Raw genomic sequence first — 26,315 nt, 5'->3', positions numbered from 1 at the left:
AGCACCATGATTATTGTAACGAGTACGGATTAAGATGTACCTAAGCACCACGATTATTGTAACCAGTACGGATCTATATGTACCTAAGCACCATGATTATTGTAACAAATACGGATTAATATGTACCTAAGCACCATGATTATTCGCTGACAAACACAATCATTAGAAGCTTGTTATTCTGACATCTGAAGATTGGAGCTGATTTGGGTTGTGATAATTTCAACACGTATGGACCGTTTGTCCGGGCACCTTGTACATTGGGACTGTTTATAGACACATTGGGATCGTTTGTCTGGGTCCCTCGTACATACTGGGACTGTTTATAGACACCTTGGGATCGTTTGACAAAGCACCTTGTATATATTTGGACTGTGTATATACACCCTGGGATCGTTGTCAAAGAGACTTATACTTTGGTATTGTGTATGGGCACATAGGGATTGATTGTTAATCACCTTGTTCATTGGGACTGTGTAATGAAACATTGGGATCGTTAGTCAAAATACTTTATTCATTTGGACAGTGTATAGAGATATTGGGACCGTTTGTCAAGATACTTTAAATATTTGGACAGTGTATAGACATAATGGGACCGTTTGTCAAGATACTTTGTACTTTGGGATTGTTCATGAATACACAGTTGGATCGTTTGTCTAGGAACATTGAACATTGGGACTGTGTATGGACAAATTGGGATCGTTTGTCTAGGAACCTTGAACATTGGGACTGTGTATGGACAAATTGGGATCGTTTGTCAAAGACACTTGTCGTTGGGACTGTATATAGAAACATTGATATCGTTTGTCTAGGAACCTTTGAACATTGGGACTGTGTATGGACAAATTGGGATAGTTTGTCAAAGACACTTGTCGTTGGGACTGTATATAGAAACATTGATAACGTTTGTCTAGGTACCCTGAACGTTGGGACTGTGTATGGACAAATTGGGATCGTTTGTCAAAGACACCTGTCGTTGGAACTGTATATAGAAACATTGATATCGTTTGTCTAGGAACCGTTGAACATTGGGACTGTGTATGGACAAATTGGGATCGTTTGTCAAAGACACTTGTCGTTGGGAATGACACAATGAGATCGTCTTTCTTGGCACCTTTTTACATTTGGACACATTGGGATCGTTTGGCAAAGCACATTGTACTTTGTGATTATGTATGGAAACATAGAGATCGTTTGTGAAAATACTTAACACAATGGGACTGTTAAAGCACGTTGTACATTGGGACTTTGTCTTGACACTTGGGGTCGTTTGTCAGAGCACCTTGTACATTGGGACTTTGTCTTGACACATTGGGGTCGCTTGTCAAAGCACCTTGTACATTGGGACTTTGTCTGGATTTATTTTGATCGTTTGTCAAAGCAACTTGTACATTGGGACTTTGTCTGGATTCATTGGGATCGTTTGTCAAAAAGACTTATACTTTGTGATTATGTATGGGCTAATTGGGATCATTATTGGTGTCCTTTTGTGTTAACAATCAACTGAACTATTTTAGATGTAACATGTTATACTACGCAGACTGTTTCAAAACCGCAAACCTAGTACAGATCGTTTAATAGGTATTGTAATGAATTTTAATTGTTTTAGTTTAAATAGTAGTTTATTCCATTTCTCCCATAAACATATTTACAGACAAATAAACCCGGCACACCTTGACAGCAATATCATGAATTGAATTAAGATAACGTTTAGCATTTAGCATATTTACATGTGGTGAGAGTTAGAAATTCTAGACATATATGGACACATTTGGTTGACAGGTCAGTGCTTTACGCTTAGTATAAGTCATATAACTCCATGTTGACATACCATCGCTCACTCAAGGGTAGATTCACACGCGCATGCTCGCATCAATTTGGTTTGGATTGCTTGTTAGCTCACCTGGTCCGAAGCTTATACCGTGGCGTTGAACGACTTTCTCTTTTTAACCACTGATTGAAATTTGACTAAATTTGACTGAAAGCATCCCTAGGTGGTGGGGATTCAACATTGTATAAAAGATGGGGCTGACTCGCTAGGGGGCTGAGGGGCGGGGCCAAAAGTGGGGCAATTTGGCTATATATTGCTTAAAGCGACTTCTTCTCTAGAACTAAGAGATGGATATCAACCATATTTTACTGGAAGCATCCCTAGCTAGTGGAGATTCAAAATTGTAAAAATGGTGGGGCTGACCCCCAAGGGGTTGAGGTGCGTGGCTAAAAGGGGGCAATTTGGCTATATATTGTTTAAAGAGACTTCTTCTCTGGAACTAAGGGATGGATATCAACCATATTTTACTAGAAAGTATCCCTAGGTGGTAGGGATTCAAAAATATTGTACAAATGGTGGGGCTGACCCCCAGGGGGGGGCTGAGGGATGGGGCCATAAGGGGGGCAATTTGGCTATATCACTATAAGTGACTTCTTCTCTGGAACTAAGAAATGGTAATCAACCATATTTGACTGGAAGCATACCTAGGTGTTGGGGATTCAAAATTGTACAAATGGTGGGGCTGACCCCCAGGGGGCTGAGGGGCGGGGCCAAAAGGGGGCAATTTGGCTATATTACTGTAAGCGACTTCTTCTCCCGAACTAAGAGATGGATATCAACCATATTTGACCGGAGCATACCTAGATGGTGGGGATTCAAAATTGTACAAATAGTGGGGCTGACCCCACAGGGGGCTGAGGGGCGCGGCCAAAAGGGGCAATTTGGCTATATTACTATAAGCGACTTCTTTTCTGGAACTGAGAGATAGATATCAACCATTTTTGACTGGAAGCACCCCTAGGTGGTGGGGATTCAAAATTATACAAATGGTGGGACTGAGGGCCGGGGTCAAAAGGGGCAAATTAGCTATATATTGCTTTAAGCGACTTCTTCTCTAGAACTAAGAGATGGAAATCAACCATATTTGACCGGAAGCATACCTAGGTGGTGGAGATTCACAATTGTACAAATGATGGGGTGACCCCAGGGGGCTGAGGGGCGGAGCCAAAGGGGGGGGGGGCAATTTGGCTATATTGCTTTAAGCGACTTCTTCTCTGGAACTAACAGATGGATATCAACCATATTTTACTAGAAGCATCCCTAGGTGGTGGAGATTCAAAATTGTACAAATGATAGGGCTGAACCCCTTGGGCTAAAGGGGGGGGGGGGCAAAAAAATGCATTACTTAGAAATGTTCGAGATCCCCAACCAAAAACTATATATACAAATGCTGGGCATAAAGAGACGAATGCAGTCATGATATTATAATTTATTCTAGGGTCTGCCCAACCTTTGCAGACTTAACTCCTGGGTCATAACTTTGAAATGGTTGAGATCCCCAACCCAAAACTATAATTTATAAGTAAAAATACTGGGCAAAAAAGAGACGAATGCAGATATGATATTATAATTGATCCTGGGGTCTGTCCACAACCGTATGGACCTAGTTTCTGAGTCACAGCTTGGAAACAGTTGAGATCCCCACCCCCATAGCCATACATAAACTTGCTGGGCATGAACAATATAATACAGATATCAACAAGGATTGGCCTTGGGGTCTGCCATATTTCTTTGGATCTCATTTGGAGAATATTTTGCCACGATTGCTTAGATATCCAGGCGAGCCCTCTGGGCCTCTTGTGTTTTACGTCCTATTAACAGTTATGGTAATTTAAGGACGTGTCAGGTTTTGTTGGTGGAGGAAACCGAATTCCCAGAGAGAAACCACCTACCTACGGTTAGTACCTGGCAGTCCTGCCCCATGTATGTCTCGAAACCCCGACCCAGTGGTGGAAGGCTAGTGGAATTGTCCAACGCGGCCCCGCATACAAACATATACATTTGTGCAATTAATTGTTTTACGCATAAGTTTTTTTTAATTCACCATCCGGTACGTTAACAGTTAGCACGCATGTGAAGATGAGTGCAAAAATAAGGTAGTATGATAATGCGGTCCTTTGTGTGTGTTTCATACTGACATGTTATCAGTTTCTGCTACAAAGAAGGATTTTTTTTTTTTTTTAAATAAACTTTTATAAAATGAGATTGTGTTTGATGGTTATTCATGCCATGGCTATTATGAACTTGGTGCAATTGGAATAGAATATAGAAATGATTTTAACAAAGGCTCAGGTAAAAGAAATAGTTCTTCTGATGTTTTCCATGATTTTATGACATTCTTCAATGATATAACATAACTTATTTAAATATGATTCTGTAAGGACACTAATAAGTCGTTTTAAGACTCTATTCAAGTAAAAATTGTTACAATTTACAATAAGATAATAAGGGTGTAGAATTTGGGTAAAGAACCGAGGCTTTACCGAGATCCTGACCAAATTCTGCATCCGATGGTTGAGTACACTTATTGATAATACCTACATAATGATTGACTATTTTTCTCTCACATCTTGGCAGAAATTTTCGCTAAACAGGACATAGACAATGCTAATACAACACTAAATATAGCACAGTTTTTATATTAAGTTTACCTAAACTAAGGTCAGACAAAAATGCGGGATACCATAGGAATACCTCAAATTTAAAAAAAAACTTTTTAATACTTTTAGGGCAAGCTTGCGTCTTAGGTAACTGATTACCATAATGCGACTAAAGTAATTAATTAGCATAATAAGTCATTGATTATCATAATACGACTAAGGTAATTAATTATCATAATACGACTGAGGTCATTGATTATAAGTATACAGTTTAAGTCTTTGATCATCGATATTGGCATTTTGTGTGTGTTTTTATCGTGAATTTTGTTTAAATTTCTAATTAATGACCAATGTACGGGCATATTGAAATAAACAATACAGTGATAACAATAAAAAAGGAAATTAACTCATGTGTTACAAAATGAAAAGGAATTCATGAATGAGTTACAAAATAAAAAGGAATTCATGAATGTGTTTCGTAATAAAAAGGCTTCATTCACGTGTTACATAATAAATAGAACGCATTCATGTGTAACATGATAAAAAGGAATTAATTCACGTGTTACATAAATAAAATAAATTAGTTCATGTGTAACATAATAAAAAGGAATTAATTCATGTGTTACATGAATAAAAAGAAATTAGTTCATGTGTAACATAATAAAAAGAAATTCATTCACGTGTTACATAAATAAAAAGAAATTCATTCATGTGTTACATAATAAAAAGAAATTCATTCATGTGTAACATTTTAAAAAGAAATTCATTCATGTGTTACATAAATAAAAAGAAACTAATTTTGTGTTACAAAATAAAAAGGAATTCATGAATGTGTTACGTAAAAAGAAGACTTCATTCATGTGTTACATCATAAATAGAATGCATTCGTGTGTAACATAATAAAAAGGAATTCATTCACGTGTTACATGAATAAAAAGAAATTCATTCATGTGTAACATTTTAAAAAGAAATTCATTCATGTGTTACATAAATAAAATAAATTAGTTCATGTGTAACATAAATAAAAAGAAATTCATTCATGTGTTACATAATAAAAAGAAATTCATTCATGTGTTACATAATAAAAAGATTTCATTCATGTGTTACATAAATAAAATAAATTAGTTCATGTGTAACATAAATAAAAAGATTTCATTCATGTGTTACATAATAAAAAGAAATTCCTTCATGTGTTACATAATAAAAAGATTTCATTTATGTGTTACATAAATAAAATAAATTAATTCATGTGTTACATAATAAAAAGAAATTCCTTCATGTGTTACATAATAAAAAGATTTCATTCATGTGTAACATAAATAAAAAGAAATTCATTCATGTGTTACATTATAAAAAGATATTCATTCATGTGTTACATAAATAAAATAAATTAATTCATGTGTTACATAAATAAAAAGAAATGCATTCATGTGTTACATAATAAAAAGAAATGCATTCATGTGTAACATAATAAAAAGGAATTAATTCACGTGTTACATGAATAAAAAGAAATTAATTCATGTGTAACATAATAAAAAGAATTAATTCATGTGTAACATAAATAAAAGGAATTCAGACATGTGTTACACAAATAACAAGGAATCATTCATGTGTTACAGAATAAAAAGAAATTCCTTCATGTGTTACATAAATAAAATAAATTAATTCATGTGTAACATAAATAAAAAGAAATTCATTCATGTGTTACATTATAAAAAGATATTCATTCAGGTGTTACATAAATAAAATAAATTAATTCATGTGTTACATAAATAAAAAGATTTCATTTATGTGTAACATAAATAAAAGAAATTCATTCATGTGTTACATAAATAAAAAGAAATGCATTCATGTGTTACATAATAAAAAGACATTCATTCATGTGTTACATAATAAAAAGAAATGCATTCATGTCTTACATAATAAAAAGAATTCATTCATGTGTTACAAAATAACAAGAAATTCATTCGTATGTTACATAATAAAAAGAATTAATTCATGTGTAACATAAATGAAAAGGAATTCAGACATGTGTTACACAAATAATAAGGAATCATTCATGTGTTACATAATAAAAAGAAATTCATTCACGTGTTACATAAATAAAAAGGAATTCAATCACATGTTACATAAAAAATTAGGAATTAAATTATGTGTTACATAGATAAAAAGAAATTCACAGGAGTGCCGAAGTATTGACAGGTATTGACCGATCCCAGGTAACAAATTAGATCTATATCAATATTTATACAGGACCAACTCAATATATATAACAACGACCTTGGTGTAGCATTGATAATGGCCGTTTTTATTCATTAGAAAAGACGACAGTTATAGAATTTTAATATTATTCATGAAAAATGTTAATATTGTCTCTGGTTTAAGGTGGGGACCAAAAAATACGCCACATGTTTTGGTTCCCATTTTATAAGCCCAAGGAATGCTGCATTATATGATATATATATATATATATAGGTGGTCGTTTATAATAAATAAACGTGGTTGTTTATAATATATATACGTGGTTGTTTATAATATATATACGTGGTTGTTTATAATATATATACGTGATGGTTTATAATACATATACGTAATGGTTAATAATACATATACGTGGTGGTTTATAATATATATATATATATATATATAGGTGGTTGTTTATGATATATATACGTGGTTTGTTTATAATATATATACGTGGTTTGCTTATAATATATATACGTGGTTGTTTATAATATATATACGTGGTTGTTTATAATATATATACGTGGTATATCGGTCGTTAGTATGTGTACCGGTCGTTAGTATGCGTATCGGTCGTTGGTGTATGTACCGGTCGTTAGTATGTGTACCGGTCGTTGGTATATGTACCGGTTGTTAGTATATGTATCGGTCGTTGTTATATGTCCTGGTCGTTAGTATGTGTATCGGTCGTTAGTATGTGTACCGGTCGTTGGTATATGTACCGGTCGTTAGTATGTGTACCGGTCGTTAGTATGTGTACCGGTCGTTGGTATATGTACCGGTCGTTAATATATGTATCGGTCGTTGTTATATGTACTGGTCGTTAGTATGTGTATCGGTCGTAAGTATGTGTACCGGTCGTTAGTATGTGTACCGGTCGTTAGTATGTGTACCGGTCGTTATTATATGTACCGGTCGTTGTTATATGTACTGGTCGTTAGTATGTGAATCGGTCGTTAGTCTGTGTATCGGTCGTTGGTATATGTACCGGCCGTTAGTATGTGTATCGGTCGTTAGTAGGTGTACCGGTCGTTAGTATGTATATCGGTCGTTAGGATGTGAACCGGTCGTTGGTATATGTCCCGGTCGTTAATATATGTATCTGTCGTTGTTATATGTACTGGTCGTTAGTATGTGAATCGGTCGTAAGTATGTGTACCGGTCGTTGGTATCTGTACCGGTCGTTAATATATCTATCGGTCGTTGTTATATGTATCGGTCGTTAGTATGTGAATCGGTCGTAAGTATGTGTGCCGGTCGTTGGTATATGTACCGTTCGTTGGTATATGTACCGGTTGTTAATATATGTATCGGTCGGTGTTATATGTACTGGTCGTTAGTATATGTATCGGTCTTTGTTATATGTACCGGTCGTTGGTATATGTACCGGTTGTTAATATATGTATCGGTCGTTGTTGTATGTACCGGTCGTTAGTAGGTGTACCGGTCGTTGGTATGTGTACCGGTCGTTATTATATGTACCGGTCGTTGGTATGTGTATCGGTCGTTAGTATATGTATCGGTCTTTGTTATATGTACCGGTCGTTGTTATATGTTCCGGTCGTAAGTATATGTACCGGCCCTTAGTATGTGTACCGGTCGTTAGAATGTATACCGGTCGTTGGTATATATGTATCGGTCGTTGTTGTATGTACCGGTCGTTAGTATGTGTACCGGTCATTGGTATATGTACCGGTCGTAATTATGTGTATCGGTCGTTAGTATGTGTACCGGTCGTTGGTATATGTACCGGTCGTTAGTATATGTATCGGTCGTTGTTATATGTACCGTTCGTTAGTATGTATATCGGTCGTTAGTATGTGTACCGGTCGTAAGTATATGTACCGGTCGTTGGTATATGTACCGGTCGTTGGTATATGTACTGGTCGTTGGTATATGTGCCGGTCGTTAGTATGTGTATCGGTCGTAAGTATGTGTACCGGTCGTTGGTATATGTACCGGTCGTTATGTATCGGTCGTTGTTATATGTACCGGTCGTTAGTATGTATATCGGTCGTTAGTATGTGAACCGGTCGTTGGTATATGTACCGGTCGTTAGTATATGTATCGGTCGTTGGTATATGTACCGGTCGTTAGTATATGTACCAGTCGTTGGTATATGTACCGGTCGTTAGTATGTGTACCGGCCGTTGGTGTATGTACCGGTCGTTGGTATATGTACCGGTCGTTGGTATATGTATCGGTCGTTGGTATGTGTACCGGTCGTTAGTATATGTATCGGTCGTTGTTATATGTACCGGTCGTTAGTATGTATATCGGTCGTTAGTATGTGTACCGGTCGTTGGTATATGTACCGCTCGTTGGTATATGTATCGGTCGTTTGTATGTGTACCGGTCGTTAGTATATGTATCGGTCGTTGGAATGTATATCGGTCGTTAGTAAGTGTATCGGTCGTTAGTATAAGTACCGGTCGTTGGTATGTGTATCGGTCGTTGGTATGTGTATCGGTCGTTAGGATGTGTATCGGTCGTTAGTATGTGTATCGATCGTTGGTATATATGTATCGGTCGTAAGTATGTGTACCGGTCGTTAGTATGTGTATCAGTCGTTAGTATGTGTATCGGTCGTTGGTATATGTACCGGTCGTTAGTATATGTACCGGTCGTTGGTATGTGTATCGGTAGTTAGTATGTGTATCGGTCGTTAGTATGTGTACTGTTCGTTAGTATGTGTATCGGTCGTTGGTATATGTATCGGTCGTTAGTATGTGTACCGGCCGTTGGTGTGTGTACCGGTCGTTGGTATATGTACCGCTCGTTGGTATATGTATCGGTCGTTTGTATGTGTACCGGTCGTTAGTATATGTATCGGTCGTGGTTATATGTACCGGTCGTTAGTATGTGTACCGGTCGTTAGTAAGTGTATCGGTCGTTAGTATGTGTAGCGGTCGTTAGTATGTGTACCGGTCGTTAGTATGGGTATATCGGTCGTTAGTATGTGTACCGGTCGTTGGTATATGTACCGCTCGTTGGTATATGTATCGGTCGTTTGTATGTGTACCGGTCGTTAGTATATGTATCGGTCGTGGGTATATGTACCGGTCGTTAGTATGTGTATCGGTCGTTAGTAAGTGTATCGGTCGTTAGTATGTGTATCGGTCGTTAGTATGTGTATCAGTCGTTGGTATATGTACCGGTCGTTAGTATAGGTACCGGTCGTTGGTATGTGTATCGGTCGTTAGTATATGTACCGGTCGTTAGTATATGTATCGGTCGTTGGAATGTATATCGGTCGTTAGTAAGTGTATCGGTCGTTAGTATGTGTACTGGTCGTTAGTATGTGTATCGGTCGTTGGTATATGTACCGGTCGTTAGTATGTGTACCGGTCGTTAGTATGTGTATCGGTCGTTAGTATGTGTACCGGTCGTTAGTATGTGTATCGGTCGTTGGTATGTGTATCGGTCGTTAGTATGTGTATCGGTCATTGGTATATGTACCGGTCGTTAGTATATGTACCGGTCGTTGGTATGTGTATCGGTCGTTAGTATATGTACCGGTCGTTAGTATATGTATCGGTTGTTGGTATGTGTACCGGTCGTTAGTATGTGTACTGGTCGTTAGTATGTGTATCGGTCGTTGGTATATGTACCGGTCGTTAGTATATGTACCGGTCGTTAGTAGGTGTATCGGTCGTTAGTATATGTACCGGTCGTTGGTATATGTACCGGTCGTTAGTATGTGTACCGGCCGTTGGTGTATGTCCCGGTCGTTGGTATGTGTACCGGTCGTTAGTATATGTATCGGTCGTTGTTATATGTACCGGTCGTTAGTATGTATACCGGTCGTTAGTATGTGTACCGGTCGTTGGTATGTGTATCGGTCGTTAGTATATGTAACGGTCGTTAGTATATGTATCGGTTGTTGGTATGTGTATCGGTCGTTAGTATGTGTACTGGTCGTTAGTATGTGTACCGGTCGTTAGTATGTGTATCGGTCGTTAGTATGTGTATCGGTCATGTGTCAAAGGAATATTTGTCGTTTTATTGCAGTGCTTTATGTTCTTTTACTTGGCACACTTTGCTAAATAAAGATTATTCTTACAAAAATTAAGATATTTTATCAACTGATCGGAGAAAATTGCTGAAACGTAAAAGATGTTGCATGGATAATATTTTCTTTTAAAAAAATCCCCTATTCTGTAATTAATTTCATCGACACTGCTATTATCGGATTGCTTTAATTATCTCTATTTAATTGCATTTGCTTCAAACCAGGTACGTAATTCAGATATTTTGAAACAGTTTAGTCCTGGTATATAATATCGGTTCTTTTACAAAATGGACAAGACGACAAAAATTGTAATATATGAGTTCAAGGACAGATAAGCATACTCAGATACACTTAACAGTTTATCAAGGCTATTCTAAAAGCTATGGACAAAGTCCGTATCCGGCTGGCACCCAGTCAAACCATGGGTAGATACACCCCACCACCGATAAGGTTAAGCTAGGGGATCAACATTCCTAGGGAGACATATCGCGCCACGTCTATAAACAAATAAGAAACGTTCAAACTGACCTTCCAAAAATCAGACCATCTCCTTTTCCAGACATCAGACCACACAAAAGAGTTATATATGTCTGTTTGGGCCACACTTTTTCAGCCTGCCGTCAAAATGAAGACACTGAGCATTTTGGTCGTTATTTTAACTTTATCCGCTATTAATGCCCTAACCGACTACCGAGATTGTGGTAAGTTATCTTTGATGTAATTGGTATTGTCATTTGTGTACGAGGACGAAGCACCACCGCTTTACAGTTTTGTTGAAGTTGTACGGATAATCAAATCAAATTCGTTTACAAAATGACAAGAAAGATATCAAGAAATATCTACCATCTAAATTTTGTACTTCCAATAGTGTTTGTTTTGTGATTATGTGGTGTCGAATAATGATAATTAAATAGCCTTTCCTGTAGAACCTTTATTGGGAGTTGTAAATCATGTATATGCTCTAAGCAGGAAAGCTCATATCGTTTTGTATTCCAATTATTCTGATTACTTTACTACCACTTATGAGGGACGAAATGACTTTATTGTTAAGAAATACTTACTATGTTTGACGTTCTGCATTAACGAAACATTACTTCGTATTTCTGGTGATTATTTCACTGTGGAATGGCTAATTTGTCTAATCATCCATTTAAAAAGAGAAACCAGAGACGAAGCCGCCGGTACCTTTATACATATTTGGTTAAATATTCACTTTCAAATCTTTTTACAAGTTTGATATCAGAAAAGGCAAAAGGCGAAGAAATAGCTTTTTAACGTGAATATTCGAAGCTTGTTTGCTATAATTTTCTGTTTTCAGGCTCAACGTCAGGGCATATAAACTCCATAAAATTAACGCCTCCCTGTTTGCACAATCCGTGTGACTTGCTTCGAGGAACCAATGTGTCGGTAGAGGTTGATTTCACGTCAAGTAAGTACAAGGTCCATTTAATATGTCTAGAGGAGAGCTTCAATGCTATACGTTATCAAAACCCCGGTAAATACTGCTCCTAGAACTATCCGTTGTGTATTGAATTGACCGGTTACAACCAAAGAAAATGTGGTAGTCGACTCAATTCCAGCTAAATGAAATAATTTAAGTTATTTTCATGATTAGAAGCCCAAGTAAATGCAGGGATTGTTAAGAACTTTAGTAAATGTGGGAATTAAGAACCCCAGTTAATGAGGTAGATGTTAAGAACAACAGTAAATGTTGGAGTTGTAGAGAACTCCGGTAAATGTAGGAATAACTAACAACTCCAGTTAATGTTGGAGTTGTTCAGAACTCCAGTAAATGTTGGAGTTGTTCAGAACTCAAGTAAATGTTGGAGTTGTTCAGAACTCCAGTAAATGTTGGAGTTGTTCAGAACTCCAGTAAATGTAGGAGTATGGTAGTACAACAATACATACCTAACACATACGGCGTAGACTGCGAAGATCAATTTACTTATTAGAGTAAGGCCTATCCTCTTAATTAAACAGATATTCACCAACATACGGATGCTTACGGGTATATTAAGAATATCGTATTAACAGAAAGCTAACATTTTATTTAATATAATAAAGAATCAATTGTCAAAATAGCTAAAGTCGATTCAAACAGGTTACACTGAAATGGTGACATCCAGTGCAGTGCCAGCACTCGTTCTTATTCTATTCTACATTACCATCACAATGGCTTTCATTTGTCACTTCAATAGATAGGCAATACTAACAGATGAATTTTTATTTTTGAATGCGATAAACTAACAAGAGTTGAGCCAGCGTGTGTGCGATCAAAAGGAAGGATTATTATTAAGCCGAATTGACATTAATTTGAGATTATACACAGATGCAACCGATGCTTTTGTCTGTGGGGATAAAGACGAATTGTCATGCTAATCTATATTGAAATTTAAAAAAAAATCTTTCCTGTCTTCTTTGCTCACAATAATGCTTGATTGCAGATTTAGAATGTCTAGAGCACTATAGGGAAGATGATAGAAAGTACATAATACTAGTTAAAGAATAGCCAACACGCTCTGTAGTCAGCTGCATCACCTTAGCCATAATGATCTGCATCAGCGGAAGTTGGGTTCCGTAATATGCCATACATAAATACCGCATATTGTTTAAGCGGAAATATGTATCGCTAAGACCATGAATGCATTTTGTTCAGAGTTCCAACAGTATGCATGAATCAACGAATGAAAATATAAAAACGCCCCTTTCTTGATTCATCTGTAGAACTGATTTGTTTTATTTTGTCATTAAATCAAGCATGTTAATATTTTCTCTCGAGAGAACAGTTTATGTCAAGTATTGACACAATAAGTCTAGTAACTAATGTTTAAGGTCAATACAAAACTCCTTAAAGGAATACCCCGCTATCACTAGTGCTCACGGTATTAATGCTTTCATAACATCATATGACAAATATTGAATTCACAAATGAATACGCGATTGTTTAATTTAGGTACGAATCATCAAGCCAGGGCATGAATAATCATACATATACAGTCGGTTATATAATCTGTTGAATATAATATTGTTTCCTGTTGCTGAAAGAGAAACAAGTGTATGTAGTAAGTCGATATCACAACCGAATATTAACACGACGAAGTCAAGTCACATACTATTGGATAAATATCTAGGGAAAATTAAATCGGAAACTGCGAGTATATTCGGCAATAACTTATACTGATGTCGACATTTACTCAGGTACTCTCGACATCTCAGATCATTTCAACATCTTTATATATATATTTTTTATTGTTATTGTCCTTAACTTAATATCCTAAAACAAAATTAATCAAATGATTTGCTTCTGTTTGTGTAATGCGATATTTTCAAGGATACATGTATGTATGTATTATCCAAATTGGTATGTTTATGCCTGTGAAAAGGATCGTGATTGGCTCAAAAGGGCACACGTAATCTAATTTATTTTTTTAATGAATCAGGAAAATAAGTTCGGACAACTTTTGGGAATTCCTGTTGCTATTTTAACGTTTTTTATTGAAGCTGGATTTCCCCATTTTCGTGATACAGTGTATGCATGTATAAAATGAGAACGTATTACTTTTAAACATAAACGGCCTTCTCTAGCTTTGGTTACTCATGTAGAAAGGACTAAAGTTTTCAATACAAACACTTTTTCTATAGCGTTCTAAATACACATAAATGTATCCTATGATGTTTAACTGACACTTTGAAATAATAATAAACACTTGCAATAATATGTATGGACGCAAGCCCGAACAAGTCAGCCTTTTAGAATAATGAATACTGTTACCACTACATCTCTGACTATAATTATGGTCTATCTTTAATTTTATATTTGCAAACGATAAAACCAAAACTATTTATATTTCATTTCAATATGTTTTTGATATTACAGAGGTACAGACATCTAACGTTTCCACTTTTGTGTATGGGATAATTCTGGGACTTCCAGTGCCATTCCTCACAGTGCCACACGACAGCTGCAAAAGCAATAACTTAGCCTGTCCAGTTGCTGCCAACTCCAGAAACATCTACACCAACTACGTATCCGTGTTACCTGTTTACCCACTGGTAAGTAATATTAGCTATATCAAACAAACTAAGTCTTTATGTTACATAACTACCCAATGGTTAGTTTGTTATACCCGCCATACAATCGACGTCTATATATGTTACATAACTACCCAATGGTTAGTTGGTTCTACCCGCCATACAAACTACGTCTATATATGTTACATAACTACCCAATAGTTTAGTTGGTCATACTCGCCATACAAACTACGTCTATATATGTTACATATCCGCCATACAAACTACGTCTATATATGTTACATAACTACTCAATGATAATTACTTGGTTATGCCACACAAAATGTGTTACATGAATACCACGTGTTATTTCGAATTATGTTTCTTAAAGTGATACGTTGAACAAGTGCTATAATGCTCGTCCTGAAATGATATACGTTCATGTGTACTGGCAGGGTTTTAAAGTTATAAAGTGTTATGACACAATACTGCAACAGTACTGCATGAACAAATTTTCTTACACAAACATGCTTTCTGAAATAATAAATTTACAGTTGTTTTATCAAAACAATATTCTGAGAGGTGTCCTTGTACTCTTAGAAGTGTCCTAAAACAATGCATTTGAAGATATTTTGAAACACTACAATAAAAATTGTTCTGTAAAACATTGTCATGAAACTATACAATAACCTTACTTGTTCTGAAACAACAACTTAGTATGTTTTTTCACTGATACATGTACGTGCGTTCAAACTCGAAATTTCTGAAGGAAAATGGATTTTTCTTTTATAAATAAACATGCTGTAAACTTAATCAAATTACTTTCTCCTGTAACTCACAACGCCCAAGCTTCGGCTGTCATCACTTTTATATAGACTGAAACTGTGAAAACACAGGTACTTCTTACATAGTACTGGACTTGTGATATCACCAATAAAAACTTAAGGGTAAACTTTTGCCTGGTAATCATTCTTGCAGTTTACAGTTAGGATGGCTGATATTTTGTGGCCATGGGTTATATATTTAGTATTTAGTTATATATTTAGTATTTAGTTATATATTTAGTATTTAGTTAAATAGCTAGTATTTAGTTATATATTTAGTATTTAGTTATATATTTAGTATTTAGTTATGTATTTAGTTATATATTTAGTATTTAGTTATATATTTAGTATTTAGTTATATATTTAGTATTAAGTTATATATTTAGTAGTTAATTATATATATGCTCTTGCTGTGCTTATACATGTGCATCCAAACGCTTTAAAAATGTAATATAATTGTTTTGACCTTATTACCACTGATCATTGCTACCCGGGCAAAATAATACAAAATGGTCAGTAGAATTTTAACCTTATTTGACTCTCTGTATCTACCAAACAAATAACTCTTGCTTTCTTATATTTCTGATGATTATACTATATAGATTGAAATAAGGAAAACACATGTAACATAAAATATAATTTACTTTGTATTTCTGGTAATTATATTATGTAGATTGAAACAAGGAAAACACATGTATCATAAAATATATTTTACTTTGTATTTCTGGGGATTTTATTATATAGATTGAAACAAGGAAAACACATGTAACATAAAATATAATTTACATGTATTTCTGGTGATTATATTATGTAGATGAAACAAGGAAAACACATGTAACATAAAATATAATTTACATGTATTTCTGGTGATTATATTATATAGATTGAAACAAGGAAATCACATGTATCGTAAAATATAATTTACATGTATTTCTGGTGATTACATTATATAGATTGAAACAAGGAAAACACATGTATCATAAAATATAATTTACTTTGTATTTCTGGTTATTATATTATGTAGATGAAACAAGGAAAACACACGTATCATAAAATATAATTGACTTTGTATTTCTGGTGATTATATTATATAGATTGAAACAAGGAAATCACATGTATCATAAAATATAATTTACATGTATTTCTGGTGATTATATTATATAGATTGAAACAAGGAAAACACATGTAACATAAGATATAATTTACTTTGTATTTCTGGTGATTATATTATGTAGATGAAACAAGGAAAACACATGTAACATAAAATATACTTTACTTTGTATTTCTGGTGATTATATTATATAGATTGAAACAAGGAAAACACACGTAACATAAAATATAATTTACATTGTATTGTCTTTGATTCCATTTTTAAGATGAGGCTTCTTGTCCAATGGGAGATAAAAGACGATAGCGGCAACAACATCGTATGTTTCGTTTTACCAGCACAACTAACCGACTCTACTGGTCCCGTGGTTGGCTGAACAGTTCCAGTGGACAAATATACACGAGGTGCTGATAGGATGAATGGCACAGTAAATATGTCGGTAATGCTGAAAGGTGTATGACGAGTTCAGCACTCGATGTCCATATGGTTGATTAATTAAAGTATTTCTTAATAAACAAACACCTGACTAAGGCGTATCTCTTTCTGTCACATGAATTTTGAAATGAAAAATCAAACACAAAAAAGAAAAGAAAAAAAAATGAAAGTAGACTGGAATTTTCATATAAACTTGCAATAATTGTAATTGTAATAATTCCGAAAGTCAAGTAGATGAAAGATTATTTATTGATTTAAACCAAAAAATAGAAAAAAACGAGTATCCCTTTATCAACACACATGCCAGTTACGAGAAAAAAAACACTGAAATATCATATGAAACGATTGCATTTAAAATTATATAAACATCGTCGAATATGATTAAAACGATGTGAGTTTTCACTTTTACTACTATTATACTTAACATAAGAGAAAGCACTTTCAATGTTTCCTATATATTCAGTGTTATTGCAAAGTACACTAACCGTATACACATTCAATGGTTGTCTTTGTTAAAACTACACTTACATTCAAGTATAAACAAGTATCAATCTTTCATGTTTTCAGTATGAAAATGTTGTTATTCTGAAAAAAAATGAAAGATTTATACATTGTTGATACAATATACTATATCTGTTACTCCTATATTTGACAGTTAGGGTAAAAGGTATATACTAACTATACATTGTTGATACAAGTTGGAGTTCATTGTACTATATCTGTTACTCCTATGTTTAACAGTTAGGGTAAAAGGTATATACTCACTATCCAGTGTTGATACAAGTTGGAGTTCATTGTACTATCTCTGTTACTCCTATGTTTAACAGTTAGGGTAAAAGGTATATACTCACTATCCAGTGTTGATACAAGTTGGAGTTCATTGTACTATCTCTGTTACTCCTATGTCTAACAGTTAGGGTAAAAGGTATATATAAACTATACATTGTTGATACAAGTTGGAGTTCATTGTACTATATCTGTTACTCCTATGTTTAACAGTTAGGGTAAAAGGTATATACTAACTATACCTTTTACCCTAACTGTTAAACATGGGAGTAACAGATATAGTACAATGAACTCCAACTTGTATCAACACTGTATAGTTAGGATATACCTTTTACCCTAACTGTTAGACATAGGAGTAACAGAGATAGTACAATGAACTCTATCTTGTATCAACACTGTATAGTTAGGATATACCTTTTACCCTAACTGTTAAACATAGGATTAACAGAGATCGTACAATGAACTCGAAATTGTATCAACAATGTATAGTTTATATATACCTTTTACCCTAACTGTTAAACATGGGAGTAACAGATATAGTACAATGAACTATACATTGTTGATACAAGTTGGAGTTCGTTGTACGATCTCTGTTACTCCTATTTTTAACAGGTAGGGAGAAAGATATATACTAACTATACAGTGTTGATACAAGTTGGAGTTCATTGTACGATCCCTGTTACTCCTATGTTTGACAGTTAGGGTGAAAGGTATATATAAACTATACATTGTTGATACAAGTTGGAGATCTTTGTGCGGTCTCTGTTACTCCTATGTTTGACAGTTAGGGTGAAAGGTATATATAAACTATACATTGTTGATACAATTTGGAGTTCATTGTACTATCTCTGTTACTCCTATGTTTAACACTTAGCGTAAAAGGTATATATTAACTTTACATATCGAGGAAAGGTCAAACATGAAAACGCCTGGATTCCAAAAGTAGACTTGCTCTTCACTAGGCAAAATGAAAACACCGTAAATAACCTTCCAGTTTCGATACGATGCTATACAAAGCTATATTAAATAGCCATAGGTTTCCATTATCATTATCAACTATGAGGAGCAGAAATATTTAGTAACAAATGTGTCATTTCTAAAAATAATGTATGAAAATACCATACAGTTATGTTTATGTAAATTCTATACAAAAGGTGCGTGGAAACAAATCGAAAACGAAACATTTTCAACATTTTATAACATTTATTTCACAGTATATTCGTTTTATATCAAACAACTAACTATATACTGCTGTTTAGCCTTCAGTCCGTTAGGATATACACTTAACACTAAATTTGATTATATAATACAGGCTATTTCCGTGCAATATTGCTGTTAAATAAAAACGATATAGCACACGTACAATAAACATGCAAATGAGTTTTGTCATCGTGGGAAACAGGTCATATTCCTAAGCACTACAACTTCTACGTTTGTAAACAAAATGGCTGACCGAATTAGTGTTTGCATTGATAGCAGAGGCAGGGGCACTGGGAGAATAAAAATAACAAACGAGTTTAATAAATTCAATAGTATATAAACACGAGTGTTAGCTTCACACAAATTCAACACATGCATGTTCAAATTCCACTTGAACTCCTCCGACATACACACAATCAATGGCGAACACGTGTAACCGGTCAACTTCATCAGTATTCCAGTTTCATGGCGGATTCGATTCTACAGTATATTTTCTGGCTCAGTGACAGGCGGAAACATCGAAGTTCACATTTACCAACAACCCTCTCCAAAGAAATGCCCCTGTGTTATAGAGAGTGACAATCACTCCAGTCCATATAAACTTTTAAAAAGTGCAGACTTCGATGTGTATTGGTATGACCTTTACCTTGACAGTGCACGCGCCGTTGTGCCAAATATGTGACGTCACTGCTATTTTCGTAAACGCCAATTCTAAATGATTGTTTGTTCATTGAAAAGGTTCTGGGGAAGAAGTTTCTGAAAAAAAAGTTTGTGGCGCAGCGAGCTCCAAACAAAATGCATGAAATGCGTCCTTTCGTCAGCCATCTGTAGTTTATATAGAGGAGTCGTGTCAAGAAAAAGAGTGTTTCTCGAATTATATAATAAATAGAATCTAACACTCGTGTTCATGTAATATTGAATTTATATAACTCGTTTATAAATTTCATATGAAATGAATAAACTCGTTTAATAAATTCAATATTATATGAACACTCGTGTCAGATCCTCTATATATATCACAACTAATGAGATGGCTTCAATACAGGACATTTGTGTGAATAATGTTATAAAATGTTGATAATGTTTCGTTTTTTATTTGTTCCCACGCACTTTTTGTATAGATCCTACTATAACATAATGGCCTGGTATTTTCTTAAATATTTTTAGAAATGACACATTTGATATTAAATATGTTCCCTCCTAAAATTTGACAACGGTAATGGAAACCTAATGCTATTTGATATAGCATCGTATCGAAACTGGAAGATTATTTACTCTCTCATTTCAACTAACTCTTTGACGAAAGAGACAGTTTAGGTGAGTAAACACATTAACGTGATAGATAGCACAGTTCCCTCTGTGTCATTATGTAAGAATAAGCACAGATTTGTTGAGTAGTAAGAGATGTGTGTCGTGTCTACTGAGGTCAAGGACGAATATTGATTTAATCCTTTAAAACATGAAAAGTTGAAATTGTTATATATTGTAATCTATCTTTTTCCAAATATTTACAAAAGATGAACAACTACGTGAATTTTCTTTAAATAACCTATTTTGAACCCCTATCGACAGCTAGTCTAAGATATTGAGTACTCGGTTTTACTCACAGGCACGTCCCATAACGCATTTTTTTTAATGCAAAACAGTGAAGATTATATATTTATAATGCACAATATATGTACCGCGTACGCAATTGGCACCAAAGATTCATCACTTACAAGGAGATTAATGCAGCTTAGCGTCGCAATACAAGAATACAATCGGGAGAGTCGATACGGAGAACAACAGAAACCGTGGAAACAACCAAACAAAGAAAGACATCATCATGATCCCCAATAAACCCAGGAGGGACGATAGAGTGTCGGAAGTGTAAGCGATACCTGTGCCACCCGTGGCACCCAGCGTGAGGTACCTCTTCGAATCTAGAAAAGAAAGCACCGTGCAGTTCGAGTTTTGCCGAATAAGCATGTCTTAATCATGGAAGATGTTGAAACCATGTTATTTTTCAGTGTTGTTTAATTGTCTGTTACAAGAGTCATAAGTGCAACTTGTAGAAATATTTCCATGTCGAAATTACCACAAAGCCTCTCGTATATACGAGTTACTGATCTCGTAATTGTCGAAAAAAAAAAATCAATATTTATGTTTTGAGATGTTCTTTATGTCTAAGAAATTGGTTAGACACCATTGGTTACCCTTCACATGTTTATTGATGAACAAATCACATTAGGATTGATTGAATTATGACGTGATTGTAGTATCTGTACACTACTTATACCCGTCCTACTCTGGTGCTCAATCTTCGTATTTAGCTTGATTTCACATTCACATAGAATAAGTAACACGCTAACGTCTGTGCGCAAACACGCCATAGAGACATATTAAAGTAACCAGCCAATAGTAATCCACTCATTGCCATTCCAAAGTGTGTGGGTATTTTTTTGTATAAGTAACTCTGTTGGGGGTCGAGAACGCCACACAGAACACTTTTCCCTAGCTTTAGGAGTCGAAAATAATCATTGGAGAGAATAATTATGGCTGTGACCATAATGACTTAAACATAATGTAGTCCTCCAGCATCGTGTAACTCCAACGCAATGAGACAAAAAACTTAATTGATGTCACATAAGTAACGATTCTATCAACATTATATAACTCTAAAACGTAATGTTCAAGCTGGGAAATGTTAAACTTAAACAGAAAAGCATTGAACCATTACATGGCCATCTTTATAATACATTTTCGAAATCGATCAAATAGGTAAATCAAATAAACAATTAAAACATCTCGGTGTAATGGACGGGGTACTGCCATATATGAGAATACTAGTATCTAACAAGTTTTAGACTACTGCGATAAAATATGATAACCTAGTTTCCGGACAAACATTTGCATAACAGATTTCCGATGCTACATTATAGAGGACCCAAAAATGCATTTGATGAACCAAATATAATAGTATTTTCACACATTTGGAACCAGGGATATACTACAACATCTAGAACAGGGGAACAGACCAAAACTCTTAAGTATAAAACATCGTTTTGTAGTTAACAGGTCAACATTCTCAGGTAAAGATCCCTGGTTATAAGTTTAGGTCATTACTCTCAAATAGATAACCCTTTTCAGTTGTTTACTAACCAACATTCTCAGGTAAAGATCCCTGGTTAAACGTTTAGGTCATTACTCTCAAATAGATCACCATTTTAGTGTAGTTTAGTGGTTAACATTCTCAGGTAGATATAATAATATACAACATTTGGAAATTTACAAAATATATTCTAAGGCGCAGAACTGTCTGGTTAGAACAGACCACTGAATATCTTTATAATTAGAAGCGATGAAGGTCTGGAGTAGCAAATCAACTTTCCTATGTACACTCCATTAACGATGCAAGCTGGAATCTTACTTCTCGGGAGGGGGAGCTAACCTTCATGAAATAGAATAGCCACGAGGTTTGATAGTGAGTTTAGCCGGTTTACAATCCTGTAGGTAAACGTCAATGCTGACCTTACCAAATACCCGGGTAACTGGATGCAATCTGATGAACTAGTTGGACATCTCTGTAGATTATCATAAGATCAATAAACCAGACACATATACCGCTACATCTGCTGGTGGTAATTCTTGTTAATTTTCGATGAAATCGGATGGAAACCAATGTTGTCCGGAACAATAATTTAATGAGCGTACGCAGAGATGGACAACACCATAACATATAAAACGTCCTAAATTTGACGGGCGTATCAAAATGAATACAGGTGTACTTCAGAAAATTCCAATATGGTATTGTGTTATAATGGAGGTCAACGAAAAAAATATTTAGGGAACAAATATAAAAAGTGAGTACCTTTTGTAATGGCCATATCAAAGGATGATAATGATGTCCATATCTAGCTATGAACGGTGTGTTTAGAGAATACATAGTTCCCTCCCCTAACGTGCACAAAAACAACGGCACGCGTTATTATTATTTTTAATTTAATTTAAGTGAAATATAAAACCCCATCCTACCATGCTCAAAAACAAATGAGACATGAACAAGGTACTAGTATTTCTGCAATAAATGAGTGCGCAAACGATTAGATAGGTTTAAAAATGGACAAGTAGTAAGTTAGTTACATGTAGTTCAGCTATCAAACCCATTTTAAGATTTTGTTTTTTAATTTGCATCAACCAAAATATGTCAACTCTTACATACATGGCTTCTTCGAACCTGTGTACTATCAGGAAATGAGGAACACCTAATATGAACTTTTGGTAAACCACATTTCAAATTCCAGGACTTCTGTGTCATAGTATGATTAACTCCCTTTGGCCACTGTTCTTTTATCGAATATATTGAATTAAAATTATTGAATGTTAGTGAGGATAATTTATCAAATAAATTCTACACAGAGATGTAATAGATAACAGCCAAGTGTACAAATGAATAATACATTTAAAATAAAAGTATAAAAACGTGCATCCATGGACATCTCAACAGAAATAATTAAGTCATCCTAAGTAAAACGTTCATGCTATTCCGAGATCACTGACTGTTAATTAAGTGTGTTAGTCGATATTTGCGTTTATACTTTATCGGAAGTCCGTAGTATCCTATAAAACTTGTATAATAAATAACGCAGCATCTACACTACTCTTCTTCTTCAACGTTGTGGTGACAACCATAGGAAAATGTCCACGTTTTTACACCAACCAAAGCATTCATGACCAGAATTGCAGTACAGAACATAATAATCGACAAAGTGCTATGCTCTGTGGTTGTAAAAAGGAAACGAATATGTAAGCTTATTAACGAAAGGCGAGTGAAAACAACAACATGAAATGCAGTATGACAATAAAATTTACCTCACTTTATAATGCTAGAAATAGTCGTCTCATTTTCAATATATATCACATTTACATACAGTATGACAATAACAGTTATCTCGCTACTACATTCTATAACAAGCGTGTGACAATAGCAGTTACCTCACTACTACATTCTAAAACAAACGTGTGACAATAACAGTTACCTCCCTCCTACATTCTATAACAAGCGTGTGACAATAACAGTTACCTCACTACTACATTTTATAACAAGCGTGTGACAATAACAGTTACCTCACTACTACATTTTATAACAAGCGTGTGACAATAACAGTTACCTCACTACTACATTCTATAACAAGCGTGTGACAATAACAATTACCTCACTACTACATTCTATAACAAACGGGTGACAATAACAGTTACCTCACTACTACATTCTATAACAAGCGTGTGACAGTAACAGTTACCTCACTACTACATTCTATAACAAGCGTGTGACAGTAACACTTACCTCACTACTACATTCTATAACTAGCGTGTGACAATAACATTGACCTCACCACTACATTATATAACAAGCGTGACAGTCTTTAACATGCGTCTTCCCAGCATTAACACACTATCCTCTCCAGCTTAAGGAGTTTATATGTCATATTCCAAAGCCTATTTTAAGCATAAGGTTGTTCTTGATATATGATACTTGTTTACTACTTAGAAATGTTAGGGTCGTAATCATGACCTGACATTTAACTTAAAACTATGTATCTACCACAATTATATATGTATAAACACTGGTTCAACGAGTCTTAGAACGGTGAGGACATTGTTTTCTGGGTTTAACAAAGTACAGCATGGTGGGTATGCAATAACAAAAATATACGTTCAATAAGAATTTAAAAAAAATCAATAAAAATCCAAATTGTTCAATAAAAATATACCTTTTCCTTTTATTTGATTTGCAATAGGCAACAATGCCTTTGTGCTTTACACACATTTAAACATGACAATGACATGATGGTAATAATAAATACATATTTACATGAATTTTATAGCAGCAAAATAACACACATTCACAAGGAACATATTCATTCACAATAGTAAGCATGAACACAGGATGCAATAGACTTTAACAAAAAAATAATGCGAAGCGAAGGATGCAAGGAATTAATTTGAGTTACACATTAAACAAAATTCAATGTCTAATTTCATTAGCTTTGTAAATAAACATAGCTAAATTTCTAATAAAAAAAATGTTTTCAGAAGAAACAAGTTCAACATATTTGTCCATATTTGGTCTACAGTAATATTTCTTTTTCAAAAATGTTGATCTAATTTCAGAGTATAACGGACATTCCATAACAAAATAATATTCACATTCAATTTTTGTACACACACTACAATATCGCATTTCTGCAGGTATTGGGTTAGGTCTATGCCATCTCCCTGTTTCTATATTTAATCTATGGGAAGATATGCGAAGCGCTGTTAAAGATTTTCTAAAAGAAATAACGTTTACTATATCAAGATATTTCTTATAACCAAACTCATTTGATAAAAGTATATAAATAAAAAATATATGTGTGCAATAAAATATAAGTTTGTTCGAAAAATAAATATGTATTCGAAAAAAAAATGTTCGGAAATTTTTTTATGTTCAATTAAAAAAAACTTGTATTCTAATACAATTATTGAATACAAATATAAATTATTCCACATATATTTACAATTGTTGAATACAAATATAAATTATTGCACTTATTTTCACAATTATTGGATACAAATATAAATTATTGCACATATATTTACAATTATTGAATGCAAATATAAATTATTGCACATATATTTATAGTTATTGAATACAAATATAAATTATTGCACATATATTTTCAATTATTGAATACAAATATAAAATTATTGAATATTGCAACATAGTCAAGCGGAGGCAGAAACGCGTATTGTCCTCCCAGTACAACTGATTTCAAAACTAACTGATGTCAGTGTTTACAGGACATTCCTTCGTGTTGATGTTTTCTCTTGTTCCCGTTGTTGTATTGACATATTGACTGTAATTATTGTATTATCTATCGTGTTGCGAAAGTAGTATATCTTTAACGTTTTACTTACTTTAAAACTTCAATATATCCATATTTGAGTTTTATTTCGAGGTTTAGTTTAACAAATTACTGATATTAAAAAACAGCTGAAAGGAGTATTGTGTAATTTTGGAATCTGATGTAGTGAAGGTATACTTGTAATTGTCATGTGGTGTTTGATGAAAGGAGCTGCAAAAGAAGACAAAGTTTGTAAGGTATGAATGCGTCTACAGAGGGACAGGTCGACGGAAGGACATGGTGATTATGACCCCTAGTGTCGCTAGAACAGTCGTATATTCATTATTCAACCAGCCTCTATAAGTCGGTTTTTACATCTCATCTGATGATAAACCTTAGTG

General features: G+C 34.5%; 1 protein-coding gene across 1 annotated transcript; it reads left to right on the top strand.

The window, feature by feature from the left end:
• Window positions 1–11,230: 11,230 nt before the first annotated feature.
• On the top strand, window positions 11,231–17,157 carry LOC110467093 (epididymal secretory protein E1-like). The gene is made up of 4 exons (XM_021524007.1): window positions 11,231–11,385; window positions 12,003–12,113; window positions 14,562–14,737; window positions 16,896–17,157. The coding sequence occupies exons 1-4, from the start codon at window positions 11,271–11,273 to the stop codon at window positions 17,001–17,003; spliced, it is 510 nt and encodes a 169-aa protein (XP_021379682.1). The 5' UTR covers window positions 11,231–11,270; the 3' UTR covers window positions 17,004–17,157.
• Window positions 17,158–26,315: the final 9,158 nt, after the last annotated feature.

Source organism: Mizuhopecten yessoensis, unplaced genomic scaffold (assembly GCF_002113885.1).
Source record: "Mizuhopecten yessoensis strain PY_sf001 unplaced genomic scaffold, ASM211388v2 scaffold11159, whole genome shotgun sequence".
In the NCBI taxonomy this organism is placed as follows: Eukaryota; Metazoa; Mollusca; class Bivalvia; order Pectinida; family Pectinidae; genus Mizuhopecten; species Mizuhopecten yessoensis.
Note: the sequence above shows the minus strand (reverse complement) of the source record. Positions and strands in the feature narration are given on the sequence as shown.

What these genes read in the sequence shown, in the direction of transcription:
- LOC110467093 (XM_021524007.1), top strand. Translation starts at nt 11,271, where the DNA reads ATGTCTGTTTGGGCCACACTTTTTCAGCCTGCCGTCAAAATGAAGACA. An exon ending in AACCGACTACCGAGATTGTG is followed by an intron (nt 11,386 to 12,002) that starts GTAAGTTATCTT and finishes TTCTGTTTTCAG; the next exon opens with GCTCAACGTCAGGGCATATA. An exon ending in TGTTACCTGTTTACCCACTG is followed by an intron (nt 14,738 to 16,895) that starts GTAAGTAATATT and finishes TCCATTTTTAAG; the next exon opens with ATGAGGCTTCTTGTCCAATG.